This window comes from Mustela nigripes, chromosome 13, assembly GCF_022355385.1.
Source record: "Mustela nigripes isolate SB6536 chromosome 13, MUSNIG.SB6536, whole genome shotgun sequence".
NCBI lineage: Eukaryota > Metazoa > Chordata > Mammalia > Carnivora > Mustelidae > Mustela > Mustela nigripes.
In genome coordinates, this window is record NC_081569.1 from 109,564,270 (window position 1) to 109,589,339 (window position 25,070).

Sequence of the window (25,070 nt, forward strand, 5' to 3'; positions counted from 1 at the left end):
CCTGCCTCTCTGCCTATTTGTGATCTCTGTCAAATAAATAAAATCTTTTTTAAAAAATAAAATGGTTTTCTTGGAGTGCCCAGATGGCTCAATCAGTTAAGCATCTGACTCTTGACTTCTGTTCAGGTCATGAACTCAGGGTTGTGAGATCAAGCCCCACATTGGACTCTACACTCAGCACAGAGTCTGCTTGGGGATTTTCTCTCCTTCTGTCTCTGCTCCCCACGCCCCCCAAAAATAATTAAAATGGTTTTCTTGTTCCATGCAACAGTCTGAGAAGCACACTATTCCATACTAATAGAACTCAGAGAAAAGTTCAAAGCAAAATTAAAAGCAAAATGTAGCTAATTCGTTAAGATATAAAGCTTTATAGGAAAATGTGCTTTTTATAATCTAAAACATAACCAGTTATCTCTGGACTCTGCAGAATTATCGAGTCTGTCTGAATATCTGTTGTCATTTATATACAACTGCATGGAGAGGACAGAGAGCACTGGACTTGGGATCAGAAGATCTGAGTTTCAGCTCAGTTCAGCCTCCTAATGTTGTCATTTCAACAATAGGGCAATGTTTGTCACCCACACCCTCCCTGGCATGCTTATCCCTCAACAGCCGGCAATGACCTTGCGTTCTGTTACCTCAGGGCATCCCTCATGACTTCAAAGCCAAGTAAGTCCCAAGTAACAGAACATGTACCTCCAAGATAAGAATCTTCTACATACCCTACCAGCTGTCAGAGCTTCCCTCTTAAAGCTCAGCCTCTAAAGTCGTAAAAAGCGGCACTCTATGAGCAGCACGCAAATAGATTTTAACTTTCAAAGGACAAGGATAAAAGGTTATTATAAATACCAATATGAAAGTGAGTAGAATAGTATTACTATTATATATGGATATAAAATAAATAGCCCAAAAGAATGAAATTTACAGAAATACAACTGAGAAATGTACTAGATACATATTTTTTAAAACTAACAAAACTGTATGAAGAGATATGAGAGGCCTAAATAACTAGAGACATAACATGTTCTTGATGTGAAGACTATTACAAAGATTCCTTCGAAAATAATTCCTGGGTTTAACAAAATCTCCACTTAAGGATGGGAGGCCACTTAATAAAATTACTCTAATGTTCCTATGAATAATAAATGAATAAGTAAACAAAAGAAAATAGAACACTTTAAAAATAGGAGGTAATTATATTGGTATGTATTAAAATGCATTATAAAATTATAATAGTAAAAGTAAAAAATAAAACTATAATAGTTAAAATAATGTGGTACTTATAAGAATGAAGAACTATGTCAGCAGAACAGAATAAAACAGTATATATAAGAACTTAATATATCATAGAAAAAAAATCAATGAACACATGAAAAGATGCTCAAAAAGATCAGTAATCCAGGACACTCAATACCACAACAAGACACACTTATATATGGAATAGAATATCTAAAATTAAAAAGGCTGACCAAAAAAAAAAGAAAAGCTGACAATATCAAGGATTTTTACAAGGATAGAAGACTGGAAGTCTCATATGTTATTGCTGGAAATACAACATGGTTCAACTATTTTGCTGGTTTCTTATAAAATTAAACACATGCTTATCCTACAACCAGCAATTTTACTCTTAGGTATTTCCCCAAGAGAAACAAAAATACAGGTCTACAGAGAGGGATATGCATGAATGTTCACAGAAGTTTTATTCAAAATATCATAATAAGTGAAAGAGGTGATACACAGATGGTTATATACTTTACAATTCAATTATATGATATTCTAGCAAAAAGCAAATCTATAGGGAAATAAAATAGATCAATGGCTACCAGGCCTTCAGAGGTTAGGGCAAAACTGGCTGCGATGGGTCTGCAGGAACTTTTTGGGCTGATGGTAACATTCCAGATCTTAATTATGGCGGTGGCCAAATGGGTACATTCATTTTCAAAATTCATAAAATTGTATCATAGAGGAATCTTACTATATATAAATTAAATCTCAAATTCAATGAGAAAAAAAAAGCTCTATTTAAAAAAAATCAATGAAAATGAATAATCTTCAATAAAACAATGTAGAGAAAATTGACGAAGATAAACATTTATTTTTTCCTTTTTAGTTTTATTTTATTGAAGTACAATTAACATTCAATGTTAAATTAGTTTCAGGTGTAGAACTTTTTTTTTTTTTTTTTAACCAGAAGATGGGTTTATTTGGGAATAAAAGAGAATTACAATCCAGGACAAACAAGCTGTGGTAAAACCACAGGCGACTCTGGGAAACAAAAGCTCAGGTGTACAACATTTTGATTCAACAATTGTGTACATTACTCAGTGCGCACCATGTAGTATAGTCCTCGTCTGTCACCTTACAATGTTTTTACAATATTAATTAGATTCCATATGCTGTACTTTTCATCTCTGTGACTTATTTATTTTAATCCCCTTTATCTATTTCACCCATCCCTCCCCACCACACTGCCTTCTGGTAACCACCAGTTTCTTCTCTGTATTTGAAAGTCTGTCTTTTGGAGTATTTTTCTATCTTTGCTTATTTGCTTTATTTTTAGATTCTACATGTAAGTGAAATCACATGGTATTTAGACGCCTGGGTGGCTCTAGGCAGTTAGGTGTCTGCTTTTGCTCAGGTCATGATCCCATAGTCCTGGGATCGAGTCCCACATCGGATTCCTTGCTCAGTAGGGAGCCTGCTTCTCCCTCTGCCTGTCACCGCCTCCTGCTTGTGCTCACACTCTCTCTTACTCTCTGACAAATAAGTAAAACCTTAAAAAAAACAAACACATGGTATTTGTCTTTTTATGTCTGACTTAGTTCACTTAGCATTATACTTTCTAGGCCCATCCATATTGTTGCAAATGGCAAGATCTCGTCCTTTTTATGGTTGAGTAATATTTCATTATGTAACTTCTTTATCCGTTCATCTATTGAGGGACACCTAAATTGTTCCCATATCCTGGCTATTGTAAATAATGCTACAATAAGCACAGGGGTGCACATCTCTTTTTTTTTTTTTTTCAAAGATTTTATTTATTTGTCAGAGAGAGGGAAAGAGAGCGAGCACAGGCAGACAGAATGGCAGGCAGAGGCAGAGGGAGAAGCAGGCTCCCCACTGAGCAAGGAGCCTGATGCAGGACTCCATCCCAGGACACTGGGATCATGACCTGAGCCAAAGGCAGCTGCTTAACCAATTGAGCCACCCAGGCATCCCTGCACATCTCTTTTTGAATGAGTATTTTTGTTCTCTCTGAATAAATATCCAGGAGTGGAATTATTAGATCATTTGGTATTCCTATTTTAAATGTTTTAAGGAAACTTCATATGGTTTTCCTCAGCAGCTGCACCAATTTACATTCCCACAAACAGAACATGAGGGTTCCCTTTTCTCCACATCCTCACCAATACTTATTTCTTGTGTTTTTCATTTTAGCCATTCTGAATGGTGGGAGGTGGTATCCCATTGTGGTTTTGATTTGCAGTTCCCTGATGATAAGTGCTGGTGAGCATCTTTTCATGTGTCTGTTGACCAACTGTAGATCTTCTTTGGAAAAAATGTCTATTCAGTTTCTCTGCCCATTTTTCAATTGGGCTACTATTATTTTTTGGCATTAAACAGTAGAAGTTCTTTATATAGTTTGTATACTAACCCCTTAATGCATATATCATTGCAAATACCTTCTCCCATTCAGCAAATTGACTTGTTCTGTTGATTGTTTCCTTCATTGAACAAAAGTTTATTATTTGGGCGTAGTCCCAATAGTTTAGTTTTGCTTTTGTTTCCCTTGCCTCAGGAGACAAAGGAGAGGGAGAAAAATGTTGCTAAGACTGATGTCAGAGAGATTAATACCTATGCTTTCTTCTAGGAGTTTTATGGTTTTAGGTATCACATTTAGGTCTTTAATTCATTTTGAGTTTATTTTTGTATATGGAATAAGAAAATGGTCTAGTTTCATTCTTTTGCATGTAACTATTTTCCCAGCACCATTTACTGAGGAGGCTGTTTTCTCCCCATTATACACTCTTACCTCTTTTGTTGAGGATTACTTGACCATATAATCATGGGTTTATTTCTGGGTTCTTCATTCTGTTCCATCCGTCTATGTGTCTATTTTTGTGCCAGTAACATACTGCTTTGATTACTAGAGCTATGTAATAGATCTTGAAATTTGGGATTGTGATACCTCCAGCTTTGGTCTCCTTTCTCAAGACTGCTTTCATTACTCAGAGTCTTTCATAGCAATTTCAGTATTATTTGTTCTAGCTCTGTGAAAGATGCTGTTGACATTTTGATAGGGAATCCACTGAATCCATGGATTACTTTGAGTAGCATGGACACTATCAATATTTGTTCTTTCAATCCATGAGCATGGAATAGCTTTCCATTTGTTTATGTCATCTTCAATTTCTTTCATCAATGTTTATAGTTTTCAGAGTACAGGCCTTTCACCTCCTTGGTTAAGTTTACTCCTTGGTATTTTATTATTTTTGTACAATCGTAAATGGGATGGTTTTCTTAATTCCCTTCTGCTACTTTATTATTAGTGTACAGAAATGCAACAGATTTCCATTCATTAATTTTGTATCCTGCAATTTAATTCATTTATCAGTTCTACTGAGTTTTGGTGGAGTCCTTAGGGTTTTCTATATATAATATCATGTCATCTGCAAATAATTAAAGTTTTACTTTTTCCTTACAAAATTTGTTGTCTTGTATGATTGCTGTGGCTAGAACTTCCATCACTATGTTGAATAAAAGTGGTAAGAGTGGGCATCTTTGTCTTGTTCCTGATCTTAGAAGAAAAAGCTCTCCATTTTTCACCACTGAGTGTGATGGTAGCTGTGGGTTTTTCATATATGGTTTTTTTTTTTAAGATTTTATTTATTTATTTGACAGAGAGAGATCACAAGTAGATGGAGAGGCAGGCAGAGAGAGAGAGAGGGAAGCAGGCTCTCTGCTAAGCAGAGAGCCCGATGCGGGACTCGATCCCAGGACTCTGAGATCATGACCTGAGCCGAAGGCAGCGCTTAACCCACTGAGCCACCCAGGCGCCCTCATATATGGTTTTTATTGTGTTGAGATATCCTCTGTCCAAGCCTCCATTATTGAGATTTTTTTATTATGAGTAATGATGATAAATACATTTCTTTCTTACATCATTCAATATATAGAAAGACTTGGGTGGCCATTTTTAGCTACTACAACATATTTTATATGAGAGAATGCTAAAAATACAAAGAGGCCAAAGAAACAATCATTTACATAGTAAACAATTGTAAAAGTACTCACTCTTTACCTTATGCGCACTTAGAATATGACATTTCTTTCTCTTTCCCAATAGTTTCTTGGCTCATGTAGTAGGAAGGAATGTGGAAAGCAGAGGAAATTCCCCTGTCATTATAATCAGTCATAGTTTAAGGGTTCAAAGATACTTTAGGTAGAGATTTTTTGCAACAACAAGGGGAAAAGGATCCTTTTCAAAGAATATAGTTGGGTGTATTGGGTCAAGATTTCCTTAAGGAATAAAATTCTGGAATCTCAACAAGACAGAATTGTCATCCTCTCAAGAGTTCAGTTCTAAATTTTGTTTTATTCTTTCTAAATTTTAGAACTCTGAATTGTTCTCACTACATAATAGCAGGAGAGTAAGCCTGGCCTTATAGTTTACTACTACAATTATCATAAGTAAAAATATTAAAGCACTAAATATATTAAAATCAGAATGAAAAGTTTTGTGTATAAATTAAAAATAAGCAAACCACACAACTTGTGTTTTAATAATATTTGATGACATAGGCTTCCTTTATCTGTGATTTTTTTTTCTTTTAATAAAATTAAGTTTGGAAATAGCAGAGTGCCCTGATCCACCAAACTATGAAGATTTTAGAGAAGGTGGGTGTCGATATGATTAGGATTAGAAGAAAAATACAAAGAAGAAAGAAAAGATGTTGATACAGAAGAGTTAGAAGAAAAGCTAAAATATCTTAAATTTGCATGATGTTTATAAATGACTAAATATTTTCACAAAAACTCTTTAAAAAAATAAAAATAAAAAGTTGCTTATTTATTTACCCATTTATTTTACCTATTTATTTAGAGAAAGTGTGTGTGTGTGTGAATATGGGGAGAGGGAGAAAGACAAGCTCAAGCAGACGCCCCACTGAGCATGGAGCCTGACACAGGGCTCAAACCTACAACCCTGAGATCATGACCTGAGCCAAAATCAAGAGTCAGACACTCAACCAACTGAGCCACCCAGTCACTCCCGTTCCACCTTTAGAACAATTCTGTAAGTATTTCCATCTCACAGAAGAGCAAACAGGCTAGGAGGTAAGGTCATAGAGCTACTAAGTGGAAGATCCTGGAAAAATAAGTTGTTATCTATACAGGGTGAATTTCAGGGTCTCCAGGAAGGTAACTCTTAACTGTTAACATTCTACCCTTCCCCACCCTCTGGTTTCTATCAGGAACCATCCCACCATCATCACTCTTACACATGCCAAATATTAAACATAAGTCAAAGGGAGAAACAATCTTTGTAATTCCTAACAAGCACATTTTCCCCCAAGCTTTAATCTTTGTAAGCATTATAACTAGGGACTTCTGGGGAAGATGGCAGAATAGGAAGATCTTAAGCTCATCTCTTCCCATGAATACAACTAGATAATACAACTAGGTAATAACACATTAGTGTAAATAACCCAGAATATGACCTAAAGACTGGCAGAACAGACTCTCCACAGATAAATATAGAGAAGAGGCCATGCCAAAGAGGGTAGGAAGGGTAAAAAGGGAGTTGGGAGCTAAACAGACCATGGGGAAAGACCTATGGAACTGTCCATGGGAGGGAGGGACCTGCAGGCTTGAAGAGGGGAGAGAAACAGACTATCACACCAGGTACCCCAAGTATGGGGAACTCACCCAGGTGAGGGGAATCCCATAACATTTGGCTTTGAAAAACAGAGGGGGGTGGTAATTTTATGAGTTCTTACAATGAATGGGGCTTAACAGGTAGAACTTTCAAAATCAGCAGGCTTGGCTCTGAGAGAGCTGGGAAAGCAAAAAGAAACAGAGTTTCTGCCCTTAAAGAGAGTACAGCAAACAGCCCCCATGGAGATACAGCATAAAAGCAGCAGTTTGAAAAATGCCTACGGTATATGGGAGGGAAATTTGTTTACTAATCTTAGTGTATGTGCTGGAGGCAGAAGGATCATTGGAGACGTTTCTAGGAACAAAGGAGCTGGTGGGTGCCCTTTCCCTCCCCTGCAGCCCATAGGTCTGTTTAGCTCCCTGATCTAACTCTACTCAAGCCCCAGGTGGCTCCAGATTGGCCCATTAGCAATGCAGGGACCAAATCCTGCCCACAAAAGGCAAAGAGAACCACTGCAAACAACTGGACTAAAGGCACAAGCAGCTCAGCCACTACAGTAGTGTGCACACAACATACATAGGCGACACCCCTGAAGTTCAGGTCTGGTGAACAGGAGACATTACACTGCAGAGCCCGAGAGAGCCTCTTCCTCATAAGGCCACTATTTACAAGAGCAGGAGATGTAGCTGACTTTCCTAACACATAGAAAGAGACACAGAGGGCTAGACAAAGTGAGGAGTCAGAGGAACATGTTTCAAAAGAAAGAATAGGACAAAATGACAGCACGAGACCTAAACAAAACAGGTAAGAAATTCTCTATAAGGAATGTTACTTATTTATTTTTAAAGATTTTATTTATTTGCCTGAGAGTGAGAGAGAGAGAGCATGAGAGGGTCAGAGGGAGAAGACGTCTCCCCGTGGAGCAGAAAGCCTGACACAGGGCTCGATCCCAGGACTCCAGGATCATGACCTGGGCCAAAGGCAGACACTTAACCCACTGAGCCACCCAAGCGCCCCACCCAATAGAGAATTTAAAGTAATGGTCATAAAGATACTGATTGGACTGGAGAAAAGACTGGAGAACCTCAGTGAAACCCCTCACAAAGAAACAGAAAACATAATAAAGAACCAATCAGAGAGGAGCAACTCAATAACTGAAGGCAAAAATGCACTAGATGGAATAAATAGTACACTAGAAGAAATAGAAGAACAGATCAGCAACCTAGAGGACAGAGTAATGGAGAATAATCAAGCTGAACAGGAGAGGGGAGAAAAATGAAAACAGACTTAGCAAACTAAGCAACACCATCAAGCATAATGACACGTGCATTGTAGGGGTCCCAGAAGGAGAAGAGAGGGAAGTGGGGGTGGGGGGCAGAAAATGTATTTGAAGAAATAATAGTTGTAAACTTCCCAAATCTGGGGAAGGAAATAGAAATGCAGATCCAGAGGCACAGAGAGCCCCTAACAAAACCAACCCAAGGAGGTCCACACCAAGACACATAATACTTAAAATGGCAAAAAGTGGCGATAAAGAGAGAATCTGAAAAGCAGCAATAGAAAAGAAAATGGTTACATACAAGGGAAATTCTGTAAGTTTGTCAAATGATCTTTTAGTAGAACCTTTGCAGGCCAGAAGAGAGTGGCATGACACACTGAGTACTGAAAGAAAAAAACCTACAGCCAAGAATACTCTGTCCAGCAAGGCTATCATTCAGGGGGAAAAAAAGAGAGAGTTTCCCACACAAACAAAAGTTACAGGAATTCATGAACACTAAACCAGCCCTACAAGAAATGGTACAGGGGACTCTTTGAGTGGAAAGACCATAAGCAGTAATAAGAAAAGTAGACAGCACAAGAGCAGTAAAATTAAATGTATCTATAAAAATTAGTCAAGGGGAGCACCTGGGTGGCTCAGTCGGTTAAGCATCTGCCTTCAACTCAGGTCATGATCCCAGGGTCCTGGCACCAAGACCCACACTGGGCTCCTTGCTCAGTGCAAAGCTTGATTTTCCGTCCCCTGCTTGTTCTCTCTCTTACTAGCGCTCTTTCTCTCTGATAAATAAATAGAATCTTAAAAAAAAAATCAGTCAAGGGATTCACAGAATAAAAGGATATAAAGTATGACACCATAGATCTAAAATAAGCAGGGGAAGGAAGTAGGGGAGGAGTAAAGAATGAGTTCAAATTTAAGAGACCATAAACTTAATATATAACATCTTATGGATATAGTAATTTATATAAACCTAATGGTAACCACAAATCAAAAGATATGCAAGTAAGAGATATGCAAGAGTTGTAACTACGCATCTTTTCCCAAGAAGATAGTGATGGGTGATGGTGGGAAGAGATCCATTCAAGTTCTGGGGCTCTGGGGCGGAGATCCACAATTAAAAGTAAGGTGCTCAGGGGATGCCTAGGTGGCTCAGCTGGTTAGGCTGCTGCCTTTGGCTCAGGTCATGATCCCAGGGTCCTTGCCCGGCAGGGAGCCTGCTTCTCTCGCTGCCGCTGCCTGCCTCTCTGCCTGCTTGTGTTCTCTCTCTCTTTCTCTCTCTCTCTCAAATAAAAAAATCTAAAAGTAATAATAATAAAAATAAGGTGCTTGGGGCACTTGGGTGACTTAGTAGGTTAAAGCCTCTGCCTTCAGCCCAGGGTCCTGGGATTAAGCCCTGCATTAGGCTCTCCACTCAGCGGGTAGCCTGCTTCCCTTCCTCTCTCTTTGCCTACCTCTCTGCCTAATTGTGATCTCTATCAAATAAATAAATAAAAATATTTTTAAAATAAATAAAAATAAGGTGCTCTACACTTGAAATAATCCACTCCATCATCCACCCCATCCCCAAACACACACAGTCCTCTGAACTGCTCATCAAGTACTTTGCATACCAAAAAGGCCAATGGTGAAATTTCTGCCAGGTCACCACAAAATTATTTGAAAGCAAAAGCGGAAAACTAAAGAAACTAACAATAGTCTTGTACCTTGAATGCTTCTTTTAAAAAAGGCCTTACATCCTTCACATGACCAGACTCCATAGTGATATCCAGATGCGTAATCGCTGCAGACCGCACAGAAGTGAGCATCCCTCTTTGAACTTGGACTAGTAATAGGGCTGGCACCACTGCTCCCACTAACTTTCCTTTTCAGTGTCTCTCTGGGGGCAAAGAAAACTTTCATTGTAAAACAGCATTAAGAGAAAAGATGGACTCTCTAGAAAAAAAAAAAAAATAGCATGAGCACTGCCAAATTTACCTCTTTGCCCTCCAGGGCTCAAGATAAATAAATTCCAGGAAACCCAGTCAAGCATAGCCTTTGTTGCTGGTATCAGATCTATGAAGAGTCACACTGTTGGGAATGACTGATGTTTGAAAGTGGTTCCGCAAGTGGTTCTATGTCCATCCATGCAGCGTGGATGAGACTAGTAACCACAGACGGCTAGAGGTAGCCGCCAGGTTGCACATCTCTGAGCGGAGTAAGTGTCCAGGACAAGTCGCACCCGCAGGTCTGAACCATGAGCAGGATGTACAGGAGCCTCCTGTAGTTGCTAGAATTCATCAACACTGCACAGATGGGCCTAAATGTACCTAACCATTTTCAAGTCTCGGTCATTCCCAAGTGTTGCTAAATAGCCCTTCAGAGTTCCCATTTAAATGGGGCAACAAAATCTTTCATTCTGCGGTATAAGATGAAGGTCTAGAATGAAAACAATTTTATGAGGAGTAACAAATGGACTCTTAAGTTTCATTGAAGTGAATACTATATTCTGGTTTAGAGAGACATTGGAAGGGCAGGGAAGGGCAGGGAGAAAAAAAAGAGAAAGAGAAAGGAGAAGAGAGAGGATAAAAGTGGACACATGCCTGTCCTTAGAAGGTTTTAATGGAAGCAGGTGCCCAGTCCTGGGGAGAGGGCAATGGCTCCCATAGAGGCAAGGAGAACCCATCAAGGCAGCACTGGCAGACACCAAAAGTCCACACGGTCAGTTCCTAATTTTGCCAGACCATGCTTCTTTGGGAAAGGAAATGTTTAGAGGTATGATTGATTTGTAAATGAACATAATTATACCATGGGTTAATTTATCCTAGTATTAGCAGAACTCTGATTAGAGTTCACGCCCAGAAACAAATGATCTTCCCTTTTAGGCTGGGTGAAAAACAGTAATTTTAAAAAGGTATATACAAAGTTTATATTCTCTTTTACCAATAAAGTTTTTAAAAGAAAAAAAAATTACTGTGTAATATGGCTTTCTCAAAGTACTACAACAGCATTTGAAAGTAACAAATTTCAATATCCAATATGCATGGACTTAATATTTCGGTCGTTTTAGAAATTTATCTACTTCTCATCTTTCTCTCTACCCAAACTCTTCCCACCATAGCTGTAATTTTTATTAAATACATTATAAATTGAATGGAAATAACCATCATGTTCCCTTGCTTTTAAAGGTACAAATACCGTTTTGAACTTAACAAAATTTCAACTAAAGTCTGCAATTAGTTTCCCATCAATCTTTAGCAAACATTATTTTAGTTCACTGCTAAAAAGCTTATGCCAATTACTGTCTGTCTTTCCAGGCTTCATGTGTCCAGTATATTTCATTTAAGTAACCACCACTACCAACTACCACCATTGCTTTTATCCTGGACACAATGTGCCATGAATGCTAAATTGTGATTTCACCACAAAAAGGACCTAACTTGAAAGTAAACATTTCTTTTTCAAACCCACATCACTTTATCAAGAGAAAAGGGATTTAAGTTCAGTCTTTAATGTCTAGTCATAATAGTGATTTCTCCCTACAACCCAGATCTACAAGCTTACTTTTTAACGAGGAATAGAATATCAGAATAGATATTCTAGAATTTGGAATATCCTATGTGTTGGGTGCTCTAAGTAATCTATGTGATGAATAAAGACTTTGAATAATGCATAGCTTTCTTCCAACTCATAAAGGGATTTGAATAATGCCCCTGACGTACAATTCAGAATGAAGACTGAATTTACCTGTTTACAGGTAAGGTGGGTTCTAGTGATCTTGCTTCACACCAAGGACTCTTTTGAGGTTCTGCATACAGAAGTGATGACTGGCAATGGATCGCTAAGGGAGAGAGGTGTCCAGGAGTTGGCCACAGCACATTCGGGCTTGTGGTCTGTCGACCGGGTCCACCTTCTGAGTTACTGGCACTGCTGGGAAGGCTGTAATTCATCACAGCAGGGCTGTAGAACGTCATGGTGGAATATTCATGGCGGCTCTCAACATAGGAGGAAGGTATATATATGGGGCCGTGCTCCAGGGGTAGGACAGATTGACTGCAGTTGTAGGAAGCTGGAGAGTTAAGGCTAGATGGTGAGTTTTTTATATCCATGTCTTGAATAGGTAACAGCTGAGGAAACTCTTTGTGAGGAGAGGCACAAAGGGACATTGTACTGTTCTCAAAGACTCATGGGCAGGTATGCTGGCTGTAGAGAAAAACAAAAGACATTTCTAAGTTACAGCTACAGGCCTAACTATTCAAAAGGTCCAAACATATTTATTATTTACACACACACACAGAGCTTAGAAACACATCCTGAAAAGACAGACTCAAAAGCATTAACCTCAGGGATTGTGAATGGGAGGCATGAAACTCTCATCTGCTACTTTATTCACTTCTTTATTGCTTTTGTTGTTGTTAGCTACAAGAATTTTTTTAACCACAAGAATTTATTATACTTTTAAAAATTAAAAAATTCAGGATGATATTAAAATGCCAAGGGAGTCCCCCCCCTTCTGGAACTAGAGAAGTTTATTTTAAAGTTCTTACGGAAAAATAAACAAGAATAACCAAGAAAACATTGAAAGAGCAGGTCGGTGAGCAGAGACAGCATTAACAGATATACAAATACATGACAAGTCACCAGTAATAAAACACAAGGAACAGACAGGTCAACGTTCCCATGACCTTTATCTATTTATTGCTTCTCAGCCTTCAATGCACCCTTTAATATGAAACCTTTATTAAGCACAGAAATTGCTTTATCTGGTTAAAGTGAGCGCAATACTAAGCATTCTCAGTAGAGGGCGCTGCAGGGACACCAAAAGGAGGAAAAGGCAGCTGTAATTTCAGGAGCCCGCAGAGGTCCCCAGTGCGGGGGGGGGGGGGGGGGGCTGAGAAAAATGGGTGGAGTCTGGCCCCCACCACCGGTCCAAAACAAGGTCTTTCTGCAACCTTGCAGCGTCCATGTGGGGATAACATTACATAGCCACCTGCCAGGACTGTGACCCCAAGAGTCACAAAAAAGTTGTTCCTTGTACAAATCTCTTCACCTCCTGCTACCTGCACACTGTGAAGGCCTTCCGTCCCCTGCCTCCCCCTCCTGCAGGCACCTGGACTCCCAGGGCACAACCACGCTGCCAGTTGCTGATTGCCTGGTCTCTCTTGTACCCTGGAGGTTGTCCTGTTGCCTGTCCAACAACCCTAGACCAGCTCTGGCCTGGCTAAACTAGCAAAATCTCTGCTAGTTAGTGGCCCATCCACCTTTCCCAAAGAGGTCTGAACCCTGTCCAAGTTTGTCCTTCCTTGGGTGCTCTCCCTCAGCCCTAGGGTGCCATTTATAGTTTACTTATATATTATACTTAATTTCTTACTAGTTTTTTTTTTTTTTTTAAGATTTTTATATTTCTTTGGCAGGGTGGGAGGGGGGAGAAAGCATGAACAGAGGGAGGGAGAGAAGCAGGCTCCCCACGGAGCAGGGAGCCCTACGTGGGACTTGATCCCAGAACCCTGGGATCAGTCTTAAATGACTGAGCCACCCAGGTGCCTCATAGTTATTCTTGACATTAAAACTCCCTTGTTGAACCGACTGCAGTTTCTATCTCCTGATTGGACCAGACAGCTACCTAACAGAATAGAAAATCAAAAATAGAAAATTCAAGAACTCAAAAGTTTTTGAAAATTTGGCATATGATAAAGGTGACATCTCAAATCATGGAGAAAACATTGGACAGTAGAACAGCCACTGGGATAAAAACCTATGCCAGAATAAACTCCAAAGGGTTCAGAGATCCAAATGTTAAGAGAAAAATGGAAGGAGGAAGGAGTGGGAGGGAAGGGGGCGTGTGAGGGAGAGAGAGGGGCTGCACAAGTCCTTAAGCACAGATACACTTTATATCTTGTGGGTGGGAGAAAAACCTGACTAATGCTTAAAATCCCCATCTATCCAATTAATAGGTGACCAATAAATTCAGAACAGAAAAGGAAATCTTTGCACATCATTAAAACACCATAAGCAAAGTCAAAAAAAGACAAATGCCAAATTGGGAGGAAAATACTCTCAATTTCTAGGAGAAACAAGGAGCTAATTGTCCTATTATTTAGAACTCTTAAAGTGAAAAAAAGATTTTAACAAATTCTTTAGATAGGGACAGCTGGGTGACTCAGTCGGTTAGGTGTCTGCCTTTGGCTCAGGTCATGATCCTAGGGTCCTGGGATTAAGTCCCACATCAGGCTCCTTGCTCAGTGGGCAGTCTGCTTCTCCCTCTCTCTGCTGCTCCCCCAGCTTATGTGTTCTCTCTGACAAATGAATTTAAAAAAATAATTTTTTTTAAATTTTTCATGACATTGACTTTTTTTTATTAACATACAATGTATTGCTTCAGAGTAACAGGTCTGTGATTCATCAATCTTACACAATTCACAGCACTCACCATAGCACATATCCTCCCCAATGTCCATAACCCAGTCACACCACCCTTCCCACCCCTGTCCCCTCCAGCAACTTCAGTTTGTTTCCTGAAATTAAGAGTCTCTTATGGTTTGTCTCCCTCTCTGGTTTCATCTTGTTTCATTCCCTCCCCTCTTCCCCTATGATCCTCTGTTTTGTTTCTCAAATTCTTCATATCAGTGAGATCATATGATAATTGTCTTTCTCTGATTGACTTATTCCACTTAGTCTAATACCCTCTAGGTTCCATCCATGTCATTGTAAATGGGTTTTGATGGCTGCATAATATTCCATCGCGCGTGTGTATACACACACCACATCTTCTTTATCCATTCATCTGTTGATGGACATCTAGGCTCTTTCCATAGTTTGGCTCTTGTGGACATTAATTCTTTAAATAGGCAAAAGACATAGAACACAAAAAAAGAAAACAACTCTGAAAACACAAAGATGATTAACCTCACTCACAAAATTTAAAAGTATACCAAAATACCATTTTCTTGTGTTTGGCAAAAATTCAAATGTTTAACAAGAAACTTTCCTGGGGCGCCTGGGTGACTCAGTGGGTTAAAGCCTCTGCCTTTGGCTCAGGTCATGATCCCAGGGTCCTGGGAGCCTGCTTCCTCCTCTCTCTCTGCCTGCCTCTCTGTCTACTTGTGATCTGTCAAATAAACAAATAAAATCTTAAAAAAAAGAGAGAGAGAGAGACTTTCCAGGCGAGGCTGTGGAAAAACAGACTCTCTCTGAAACTGTTGGTAGGAGTGCAAAATGGCACAGCCTCCACGGATGTCTGGCATTATATACAGATTTTACAGGTGTTACCTTTGGATGGAGTCCATAGTGATATTTAAAAAAAGAAAAGAAGAGAGAAAAAAAGAAAACAAACCATTGGCTCCCATTGCAAATGATACATCAGTTTCTCACTCAGAATTAGCAATTAAGGGAAAAGAATTAAGTCTGTATCCTGCGTTTTTGAGAGGTTCTATAGTTTATGCCATGGTTGAGGGCAAACTCTTCTTTACAAAGTATGCCACCCAATAAGTAGTTCAGACAAAAAATACTTGGATGGATAAACTGGATAGTTACAGCAAGTAAAAATGTTAACAATGACTGAATCTAGATGGTGGGCATATGGACATTCATTATACCAGTCTTTCAACTCTTCTGTAAGTTTAAAATTTTTTTGTAAGAACCTTTGGAGGAAAGACACAAAATAACACAAGAAATTATAAACAGAAACCTTTAAAAAAAGTTAGAATAATATTATCTAGAAAATATAATATAATCTGGAAAAAGGAAGAATGACCATTAATAACTAGACTGGTTGAGAAAGTTCCTTAAGTAAAGAAGCTTGTCTTGAGAAGTTCTCCATGTTTGACATTTTTAGCTCCGGCTGTCAGCTACTTCCACATGTCGGCAACTGGGCTCTCTAATCCTGATAACTTTCTCCTGACATTTTCATTTGAACGCTCATTTTAATTTGTCCTCCAAACAGTATACCTATGGTGATTTTGAACTATGTCCACAAATTCTTCAACATTCTTCCCTTCAAAAGGGAGTCTGATCTCCCCTTGAGTGTGCGCTAAATTTAGGACTCATTTTGAATGAATAAATTAGGGTATGTGGCTTCCATGACAAGGTCATAGAAGGCACTGCAGGCCTTTCCCGGCTTGCTCCGTTGGGTCACTCACTCCAGGGGAAATTAGCTGCTGTACTGTGAGGACACATGCAGCCTTATGGAGGCCTCTTGCCAATAGCCAGCAAGGAACTCCAGCCAACAGCTCTAACAGTGAGGTATTTTGGAAACAGATCTTCCAGTCCCAGTCAAGCCTTCAGATGACTGCAACCTCATGAGAGGAGCAAAGCCAGAACCTTCTGGCTAAGCTAATCCTGGATTCCTGAACCTCAAAAAATGTGCATGGGATATTATGTTTGTTATTTAAGCTACTCAATTCTATGATGATTTTCTACACAGCAGTAGATAATACAAATCCAAGGTAAAAATCAATCATTTTCCTCCCCCAAACCAATCCTAATTTCCTATTTGTTAATGACAAAGCGCAACACACTTCACTTTGACTTCTCCACTGCATCCAATTACCTTTAATCACTAGGGCACACTTTATTTTTCTCCACAGTGCATTTTCCTCATGGACTGTCTTTTGCCATCATCTAAGCAAGCTCTCATTACTTCTTATCTGTGCATCTGTAATAGACCCTCAACATGCCTGGTCTCTCGTGAGCTCCTTTTCCAGGTCCTCAGAGCTACCAGAATAACATTCTTCTTTTTTTATTTTTTAAGATTTACTCATCTGAGAGAGAGAGAGAGCATGTGTGTGGCACACTTGGGGAGTGGGGGGTGCAGAGGGAGAGATAAGCCCAAGCAGACCTACACTGAGCATGGAGTCAGAGGCAGATCCCAACAGAGGGCTTGATCCCATGACCCCGAGATCATGACCTGAGCTGAAACCAAGAGACAGAAGCTTAAATATCTGCACCATCCAGGTGCCCTCAGACTAACATTCTGAAAACCAGCTCTGATCACCCCTCTGTCCCCCCAGCCTGTGAAATAAGTCACACCCTTCTAACATCCAACGCATTGCACTCTACTGCCCCAACCCATCATCCCACTCTAATTGGCTATTTTCCTACAGAAGACTGGTCATGCCTATAAGGAAGATGCAAAGTGCATCGTAAAGTGGTTGGCGTTCTATGCCTTAGCACCCTTCTTACTCTTAGCACCCCTATAATTATTTACAAACTTCATCCTCCTTATTAGAATAGAACTCCATCGAATCATTCTTGTACATGGTAGAGGTAGACCTAGATCTTAAGCTCCTTGAAGGCACACACTATTTTTATTCACCTTCTACTACCCCTCAGTAATTATTTGCTATAATGAAAGAGTATGAGGGAATGTGTTTATAAGATTTCACCCAGTCAAGGGTGTTAGTCAAAAATAGGAGCACCAACATCACTCAGCATCCAAGAAATACAAATCAAAACCACAATGAGATGTCACCTCACACCAGTCAGAATGGCTAAAATTAACAAGTCAGGAAATGACAGGTGTTAGCAAAGATGTGGAGAAAGGGGAACCCTCCTACACCGTTGGTGGGAATGCAAGCTGGTGAAGCCACTCTGGAAAACAGCATGGAGGTTCCTCAAAAAGTTGAAAATAGGGACGCCTGGGTGGCTCAGTTGGTTAAGCAGCTGCCTTCGGCTCAGGTCATGATCCCAGCGTCCTGGGATCGAGTCCCACATCGGGCTCCTTGCTTGGCAGGGAACCTGCTTCTCCCTCTGCCTCTGCCTGTGTTCGCTCTCTCTCCCTCTCTCTCTCTCTGACAAATAAATAAAAAATCTTTAAAAAAAAAAAAAAAAGTTGAAAATAGAGCTACCCTATGACCCAGCAATCACACTATTGGGTATTTACCCCAAAGATACAAATGTAGTGATCCGAAGGGGCATGTGTGCCCCAGTGTTTATAGCAGCAATGTCCACAATAGCCAAACTATGGAAAGAACCTAGATGTCCATCAACAGATGAATGGATCAAGAAGATGTGATACACACACACACACAATGGAATACTATGCAGCCCTCAAAAGAAAAGAAACCTTGCCATTTGCAATGATGTGGATAGAACTAAAGGGCATTATGCTGAACGAAATAAGTCAATCAGAAAGACAATTATCATATGATCTCTCTGATATGAGGAATTTGAGAGGCAGGACAGGGGGTCATGGTGGGTAGGGAGGAAAAAAATGAAAACAAGATGGGATGGGGAGAGAAACAAACCATGAGACACTTAATCTCAGGAAACAAACTGAGGGTTGCTGGGGGGCTGGGGGTCGGAATAGGGTGGCTGGGTTATGGACACTGGGGAGGGTACGTGCTATGGAGAGGGCTGTGAAGTGTGCAAGACTGATTATTCACAGACCTGTAACCTTGAAGGAAATAATACACTGTATGTTCATTTTAAAAAGGAGGAGGGGTGGAAGCACCTTCAGTAGGTATGGTACCATGTAGAGAAAGGAGATCTAAAGGAGTCCCAAGACATGCAGTCTGCATTCAGAGAGCTACTGAGCCAGGTAAAGGAGGCAAGATGCACCAGGTAAAATGCTAAAAAACTAAAACAGACATCCTACCACTTATAATCAGCACTGATTGACCATGAAGGACAGGAGAGGAAACAGTAGCTGGAGAAGAATACAGAACTTAAAAAGTGTGTGTGTGTGTGTGTGTGTATAGATAGATATCATACATATCATATATACAGAATATGTATGCAATATATATGCATAATGATATGCATTATAGACATAATACATGTATGCACGTAAGACATGTATAATATATAGATGCATTATATATGTACTATATATAATGCATGTATAAGATATATGTATATATCTTATATACATTTCATATGTCAATATAAATTTATTAATCATAACAGAATTTCATATTTCCATTACTCAGCTTTCCAATCAACAGATACAATCCCCAATTCCTAACAGAAAATATGCAGGATAAAGGATATAATGTTAACTATTATCAAAACTAGCCATGTCCAATTTTTTTTTTTTAAGTCGTGGTAAATTACACATCAAACTTACAATGTTAACCATTGTAAGTTAGTGATGATTCAGTAGTGTTACATACACTCATGCCATTGTGTAGCTCATCTCCAGCACTCTTTCCATCTTGCAAAGCTAAGATTCCCTGCCTGTTAAACAACAGCTCCCCAAACTACCCTCCTCCAGCCCTTGGCAACCACCCTTCTACTTTGTCTCTCATGGCGCGGACCATTCAGCACCGCAGAGAAGTGGAATCATGCGTCTGTCCTTCTGTGTTTGTCTTATTTCACTTACCACAATTTCCTCAAGGTTCATCCATATTGTCTCATGTGTCAGAATTTCCTTCCTTTTTAAGGCTGCATGATATTTCATTGTGTTTATGCATCACATTTTGTTAATCAAGAAAGGGTTTTAAACAGAAATGCCTGAAAACATTTACAGATTCATGATATGACCTGGGTTGGAGCAAGTGGTTGACTATAGAAGAAACACAGTTGTTGGTAATTAGGTCACTGGTGATCTTGAGACGGCACCTTTGGGCTGGTCAGCATTGTGAGGGAGCATCCATCCTTCCATCGGACCTGAAAACACTTCTCCTGTTTCACTCCGCCTCCACATAGGCTTGTTTGCTGCGCTTGGGTTTTTGATATTGTACTTTGGGGACTGCATTTTAGTGCATTGTTTTTGCTATACAATCTGAGCATATCTTGTGTCGCCAGATATTTAATCAAAAGACATTTCAAGTAGGTTAACAACACAACTGAAACAGTACACAGTGTAACAATTCAGAGGAAGATACTCAAGGTAACATGCTTAATGGAGTGTATCTATGTATACCAAAATGTAACCTGGAGGTAATACATTTTTTTTTTTAAGTTCAAGAAATACAAAAAGTACAAGAAGACAAGATGGCCTACCCAGTTTAACAAATAGAAGTATATCCAGAAGTATGGTCACTGTGAGGAGTATACACATTACATTCAGGAAATTACAAAGCAGGAAAACAGTGAACTGAAGAGTAACCATTTGAACAAGACTTCAGGTTAATATTCAATAATAAAAACAGTTGAAGGATTTAAACAAAAAAATTCTCTGAACATTTTGGTCTGTCAAGTTTTTACTCAATTTCATATTATCTCAACTTTACATTGCCCCAGAGAAACATAAGTAGCATTTTTACATAAGTAATTCAGCACACCAATCTATCAGAAAGCCACTGCTATCTTTTACTTTCAGTAGGCCTCTTAAAAACAGAAAGTTTCTTGATACAAAGTGACGAATAGCAGCGCGGAAATTCATGAACTTGAAATAACACATCCTATTATCCAGGTAGAAAGTGAACACACAATTTAAAATGAAGATGACATCTCTCTCAGGAGCAGAGAATCAATCCTATTACTCATTTTCACCTGTAACTGAAATGTGCATTCTCAGCTCAGAAATGCTGAAATGACCTGTCCAACACACACCACTGAATGGCAAATCCAGGATTCGTCCAGGCAATCAATCAGGTGCCACGGTGACTTCGCTTAGAAAAATCAATTTCACATACATACACCAATCAATTTCTCTAGAATTTCCACACAGCCTTAGCACAATAATAATTCAGGATCGAGAATTGGTGGCTGGATAGTTAATTAAAAGCCTGTGTTCCCGGGACGCCTGGGTGGCTCAGTTGGTTGGACAACTGCCTTTGGCTCAGGTCATGATCCCGGAGTCCCAGGATCGAGTCCCACATCGGGCTCCCAGCTCCATGGGGAGTTTGTTTCGCTCTCTGACCTTCTCCTCACACATGCTCTCTCTCACTGTCTCTCTCTCAAATAAATAAATAAAATCTTTAAAAAAAAAAAAAAAAAAAAAAAAAAAGCCTGTGTTCCCTTTTGGTTGAGGATCTTTCAGATGTATCCAGATTCAGGTGGCAACAATTTGTCAGTGGAACACTGGATCATTAGTAACTTGCTAGCCAATGCAAAGGGTTTTTTCTTTTGAAGCAAAGATACAACAAGGGGTGAGGAACTTAAATCATGGCAGGAGACCCTGTAGACAAGCAAGTAGCAAAAGTCTTCACCCGGGGGGTCTAAGAAAGTGACTAAGCAACGTGGGCTGGTTATGTGAGTAGTCCGATCTAAACCAGGGAGATATTTCTTCAACACTGCAGGACAAGATTTTCCCAACACAGTCCTTTGAACAAGCCCTGATTCGGTGAGCACAATATCTGGAATCAGAGGGAAAAATAGTCTCTAACCAGATTAATTATTGGGCCTGGCAGGCATGGAACTTCACCTGGTCAACAAAAGAACACGTACCCAGACATCCTGATTCTAAGAATTAAACACTTCTTTGCATGTCAATTTTCCTTAACTAGTCATCATAGCCTAAGATAGTTGGCCCATATCTTTCATGATGAACAGCCCTTGTCCTCTGTCCAGAGACTTCTCTGGCCCACTCCTCCAGCATGAGCACACGCACATACACATACAGACACACATATGCTGGTGGTGAGCCCTTGCGGGTCACATCGGTGTTCAGCAGGAAAGCTCTCTGTACACATGGGATTATACATCATGTTCTATCATACTGGTAACACATTCTGGAATTTAAACAGAAAAAAAAGTTCTTAAAATCCCAAATATGAACAGCAATTCTTTGGGAGAAGAAAAAGGCAGGCCCTAGAAATGCTAGAAAAACACTCAGGAAGAATAGAAGATTTTATCAAAGTACCAGTCAAATCTGGATAAACAAGACGAAGGCAGTCACCACCAGGTCTGCTATTACATATATTCTCTGTCCAGTGGACAGAGCAGTACACAAGGTTCTAGTCCCCACTCTGCCTGAAAGCCAGGAGGTCTCACACAAATCACGTCAACTCCCCGAGGTTCCACGGCTTCTTCAGTAGAAATGGGGACCTAATATGGGCTGCATGTTCTCACAGTATTCGGAGGATAAAGTGAAATGATGTATGTGAAAGCATCTGTGAGGTATTAATACTCATCCAGAAAGATGAAGTCCGTCCATTAGCAGGTCACTGGATACACCTGCAGTGTTGGGCAGAACTTCTAGAAGAGTTAAAATGCCCTCATGACCACCCTGAAGATTATTGCCTCCTCACTGTACTTCTGTTTGACAATTCATGATGCTGGTCCGAACAGCTGGGCGCTGGGAGCCTATCTGAACCTTATGAAGCCCAGAATGCCCCATTCTCCTTGTGCTGTGCCCTTGAGTATGTCCATCACACCTCCCCAAGCATTCAAACATCCCCATTTGTGTGCCCCCACAGAAGTCATAAATGCACACTTGCCATGCAGAACACAAGGAATTTCATAGAAAAGAAAAAAAAAATATTTAAGTGTCAAACATCCTTGATGTGTGTCAATGGCAGTCTACCAATCGCCGACCTTAAATTTTCTACAGCCAAACAGAGCTCTTGATCAACTTTTCATTAGAAAGAAAAAAAAATGCTCCAAAAATCACCACAGAACCGATCATTAATAACTGACTTACATGGACAAGTATCTTCCAACGTGAGAAAAACCTAATTTCCCTTGAAGCCCACTGGACCTTATCAAGCTGGACAGGAAATAGAACTTAGCAGCTGGACGGGAAAGAGGCCAGAGTCTCGGCCACAGAACCAACACACACACTAAGGCGGTGCTGGAGAGAGAGCCCACCAGTCTGCTCTCTTTAGCAAGTCTCCATCCCTTCCCAATTCGGACCGCTCTTAGGAAATGGAACCATTTTCACATATCCATTTGGGCCAGGGTGGGGAGGGTTGTGCATGAAGAGGTTCAGGAAAACTGGACTAAGGCATTAGTTAAGCTGAATGCACTCCTCTTCTCTTCCGGTCCCAGGTTTGACAGATGAACATGAACACTTACCACGAAAATATTGCTGTGAGGAAATATCTACAAATCCAGTAATTTGTCTTTCCACGGCCCCTCACTCTCCTGGCCGGTCAAGAGCACCTGTACAGATTCCCCACTAAAAATCCTTAATGATGAAGAGCTGTAAAGGCTTCAGCTAGGAACGCCGACCCCCCAGCCTGCCGGAACTTCCTCAGCACCTCACTCTGCCTCTCCTAGCACCTGCCTGCCACTGGAGTTCTCGTAAGTAAGCTGCGTATATCAAATACAGGCCCTCGTTTTCATAGCACAAAGGAGAAAGGAAAAGGACATCATCTGACGGACGTTCAGTAGGAGTACTTAGCAGGAAGAGGCTCCCAACTGCCACCTGAATTGAATAATGTATTAAGCAGTAAAAAATATTAGTTTGCAAAAGATTTTGGATCTATGTCCTGCAAGACAATCTAGATTTCAAAGCATGAGCACAGAAATGAAAAAACTTGATGTCAATAGATAATCGCACACAGACCTCAACTCTGAGTATTTTAACTTAAGTCACCATCACTCTATATTGGCTTTTCAACGTCTCCAGATTGCCATTTTCAATCACTCTTCTGCTCCTCACTATTCAATGATATGTAATTTCAGGTAACTTTCTTAATCTCTAGTATAATCAAAGTATTTTGTAAATGCCCAGAGTATTAAAAAATGTAATACATTCTATTAATGTTACATAAGTAACCAATGTTTTTTATTTATTTATTTTTAAGATTTTATTTATGTATTTGATAGAGATCACAAGTTGGCAGAGAGGCAGGCAGAGGGTGGCAGGAAGCAGGCTCCCTGCTGAGCAGAGAGCCTGATGTGGCTGGATCCCAGGACCCTGAGATCATGACCAAAGGCAGAGGCATAACCCACTGAGCCACACAGGCATCCCAACCAATGTTTTTTTTAAATAACCCTTTGTTCCGTTTGGGATAATTAACATTACAGACCATAACCAAGGGCTTATCCCACAGTGGAGTCTGAATGTGCTAAGAGTGAAATCTATTAGCACACTGGGAATTTAACACTTAGTCCCATTTGCAAAATAGCTTCTCTTTGCCTCAATTTATTCCAAAGCATATAGGATTAAAACTAAAATACCAGAGGACAGAGATACTCTTGTGAAAAGCAAAGGAAGATAATTATTTCTTGGTAAAAACACACTGAAGAGTAGAATGGTAAAATCAGCAAACAGATCAATGATTTCCAGGGGTTGGAATGGGTGGAGAGGGTTGACTACAAAAGCACAAAGAGGACTTTGGGGACTGAGGGCACAGTTCTAGGTCTTGAGTGCATAAGTGATTATATAAATGTTGCGACTGTCAGAATTCATCAAGGGTACTTCTAAAGAGCCTAGGTTTTACTGTATGTAAATTATACTGCCAGGAGCCTACCTTTTTAAAAAGGTTATTATGTCTAAATCCATGTGCTCGGCACTGAATTGAGATTATACTCAAATATGCAGTTCTCAAGTGTTCTATATGTAATTACTAAGAAAGTTACCAGCAAACAAGTCAAGCTCAGCCTTCAGTATTTTATATAATTATTACATATTTGTAAGTATTATATAAAATGCCTCAAAACATGAACTAAAATTATCACAAGATGTAGTTTGCATGATTACCTGAATATGTATTTATAGAAAACTGCAGTGTTTACCTCTTACAAATGGACATATTAATATCTACTAAATGTTAATTATATTTTAAGGGTTAATCTACTACTAAACTTTACCTCTTTCAGATTATTAATAAATTGAGGAATATAAAAGGCCATTAGATTAATTTGAGTCCCTCAGAACCACTACAAAATGGATTCCAAATGTGTTTCTAATTGATTTCTGGGGCTCCAGGGTGGCTCAGTCATTAAGCGTCTGCCTTTGGCTCAGGTCATGGTCCCAGGGTCCTGGGATCGAGCCCACACTCAGGAGGAAGTCTGCTTCTCCCTCTCCCACTCCCCCTGCTTGTGTTCCCTCTCTCACATTTTCTCTCTCAAATAAATAAAATCTTTTTTAAAAATTGACTTCAGAGA

General features: G+C 39.8%; 1 protein-coding gene across 1 annotated transcript in view; it reads right to left on the reverse strand.

Moving 5' to 3' along the window:
• The window catches only part of ESR2 (estrogen receptor 2), a 69,425-nt gene that overhangs the window by 42,876 nt on the left and 1,479 nt on the right, over window positions 1–25,070 (reverse strand). Inside the window, exons 2-3 of the mRNA XM_059373370.1 lie at window positions 11,877–12,332; window positions 9,857–10,029 (exon numbers count right to left, since the gene is read on the reverse strand). Of these exons, the coding sequence (XP_059229353.1) occupies window positions 9,857–10,029; window positions 11,877–12,295 (592 nt within the window). The 5' untranslated portion in view covers window positions 12,296–12,332. The remainder of the gene's footprint in view (window positions 1–9,856; window positions 10,030–11,876; window positions 12,333–25,070) is intronic.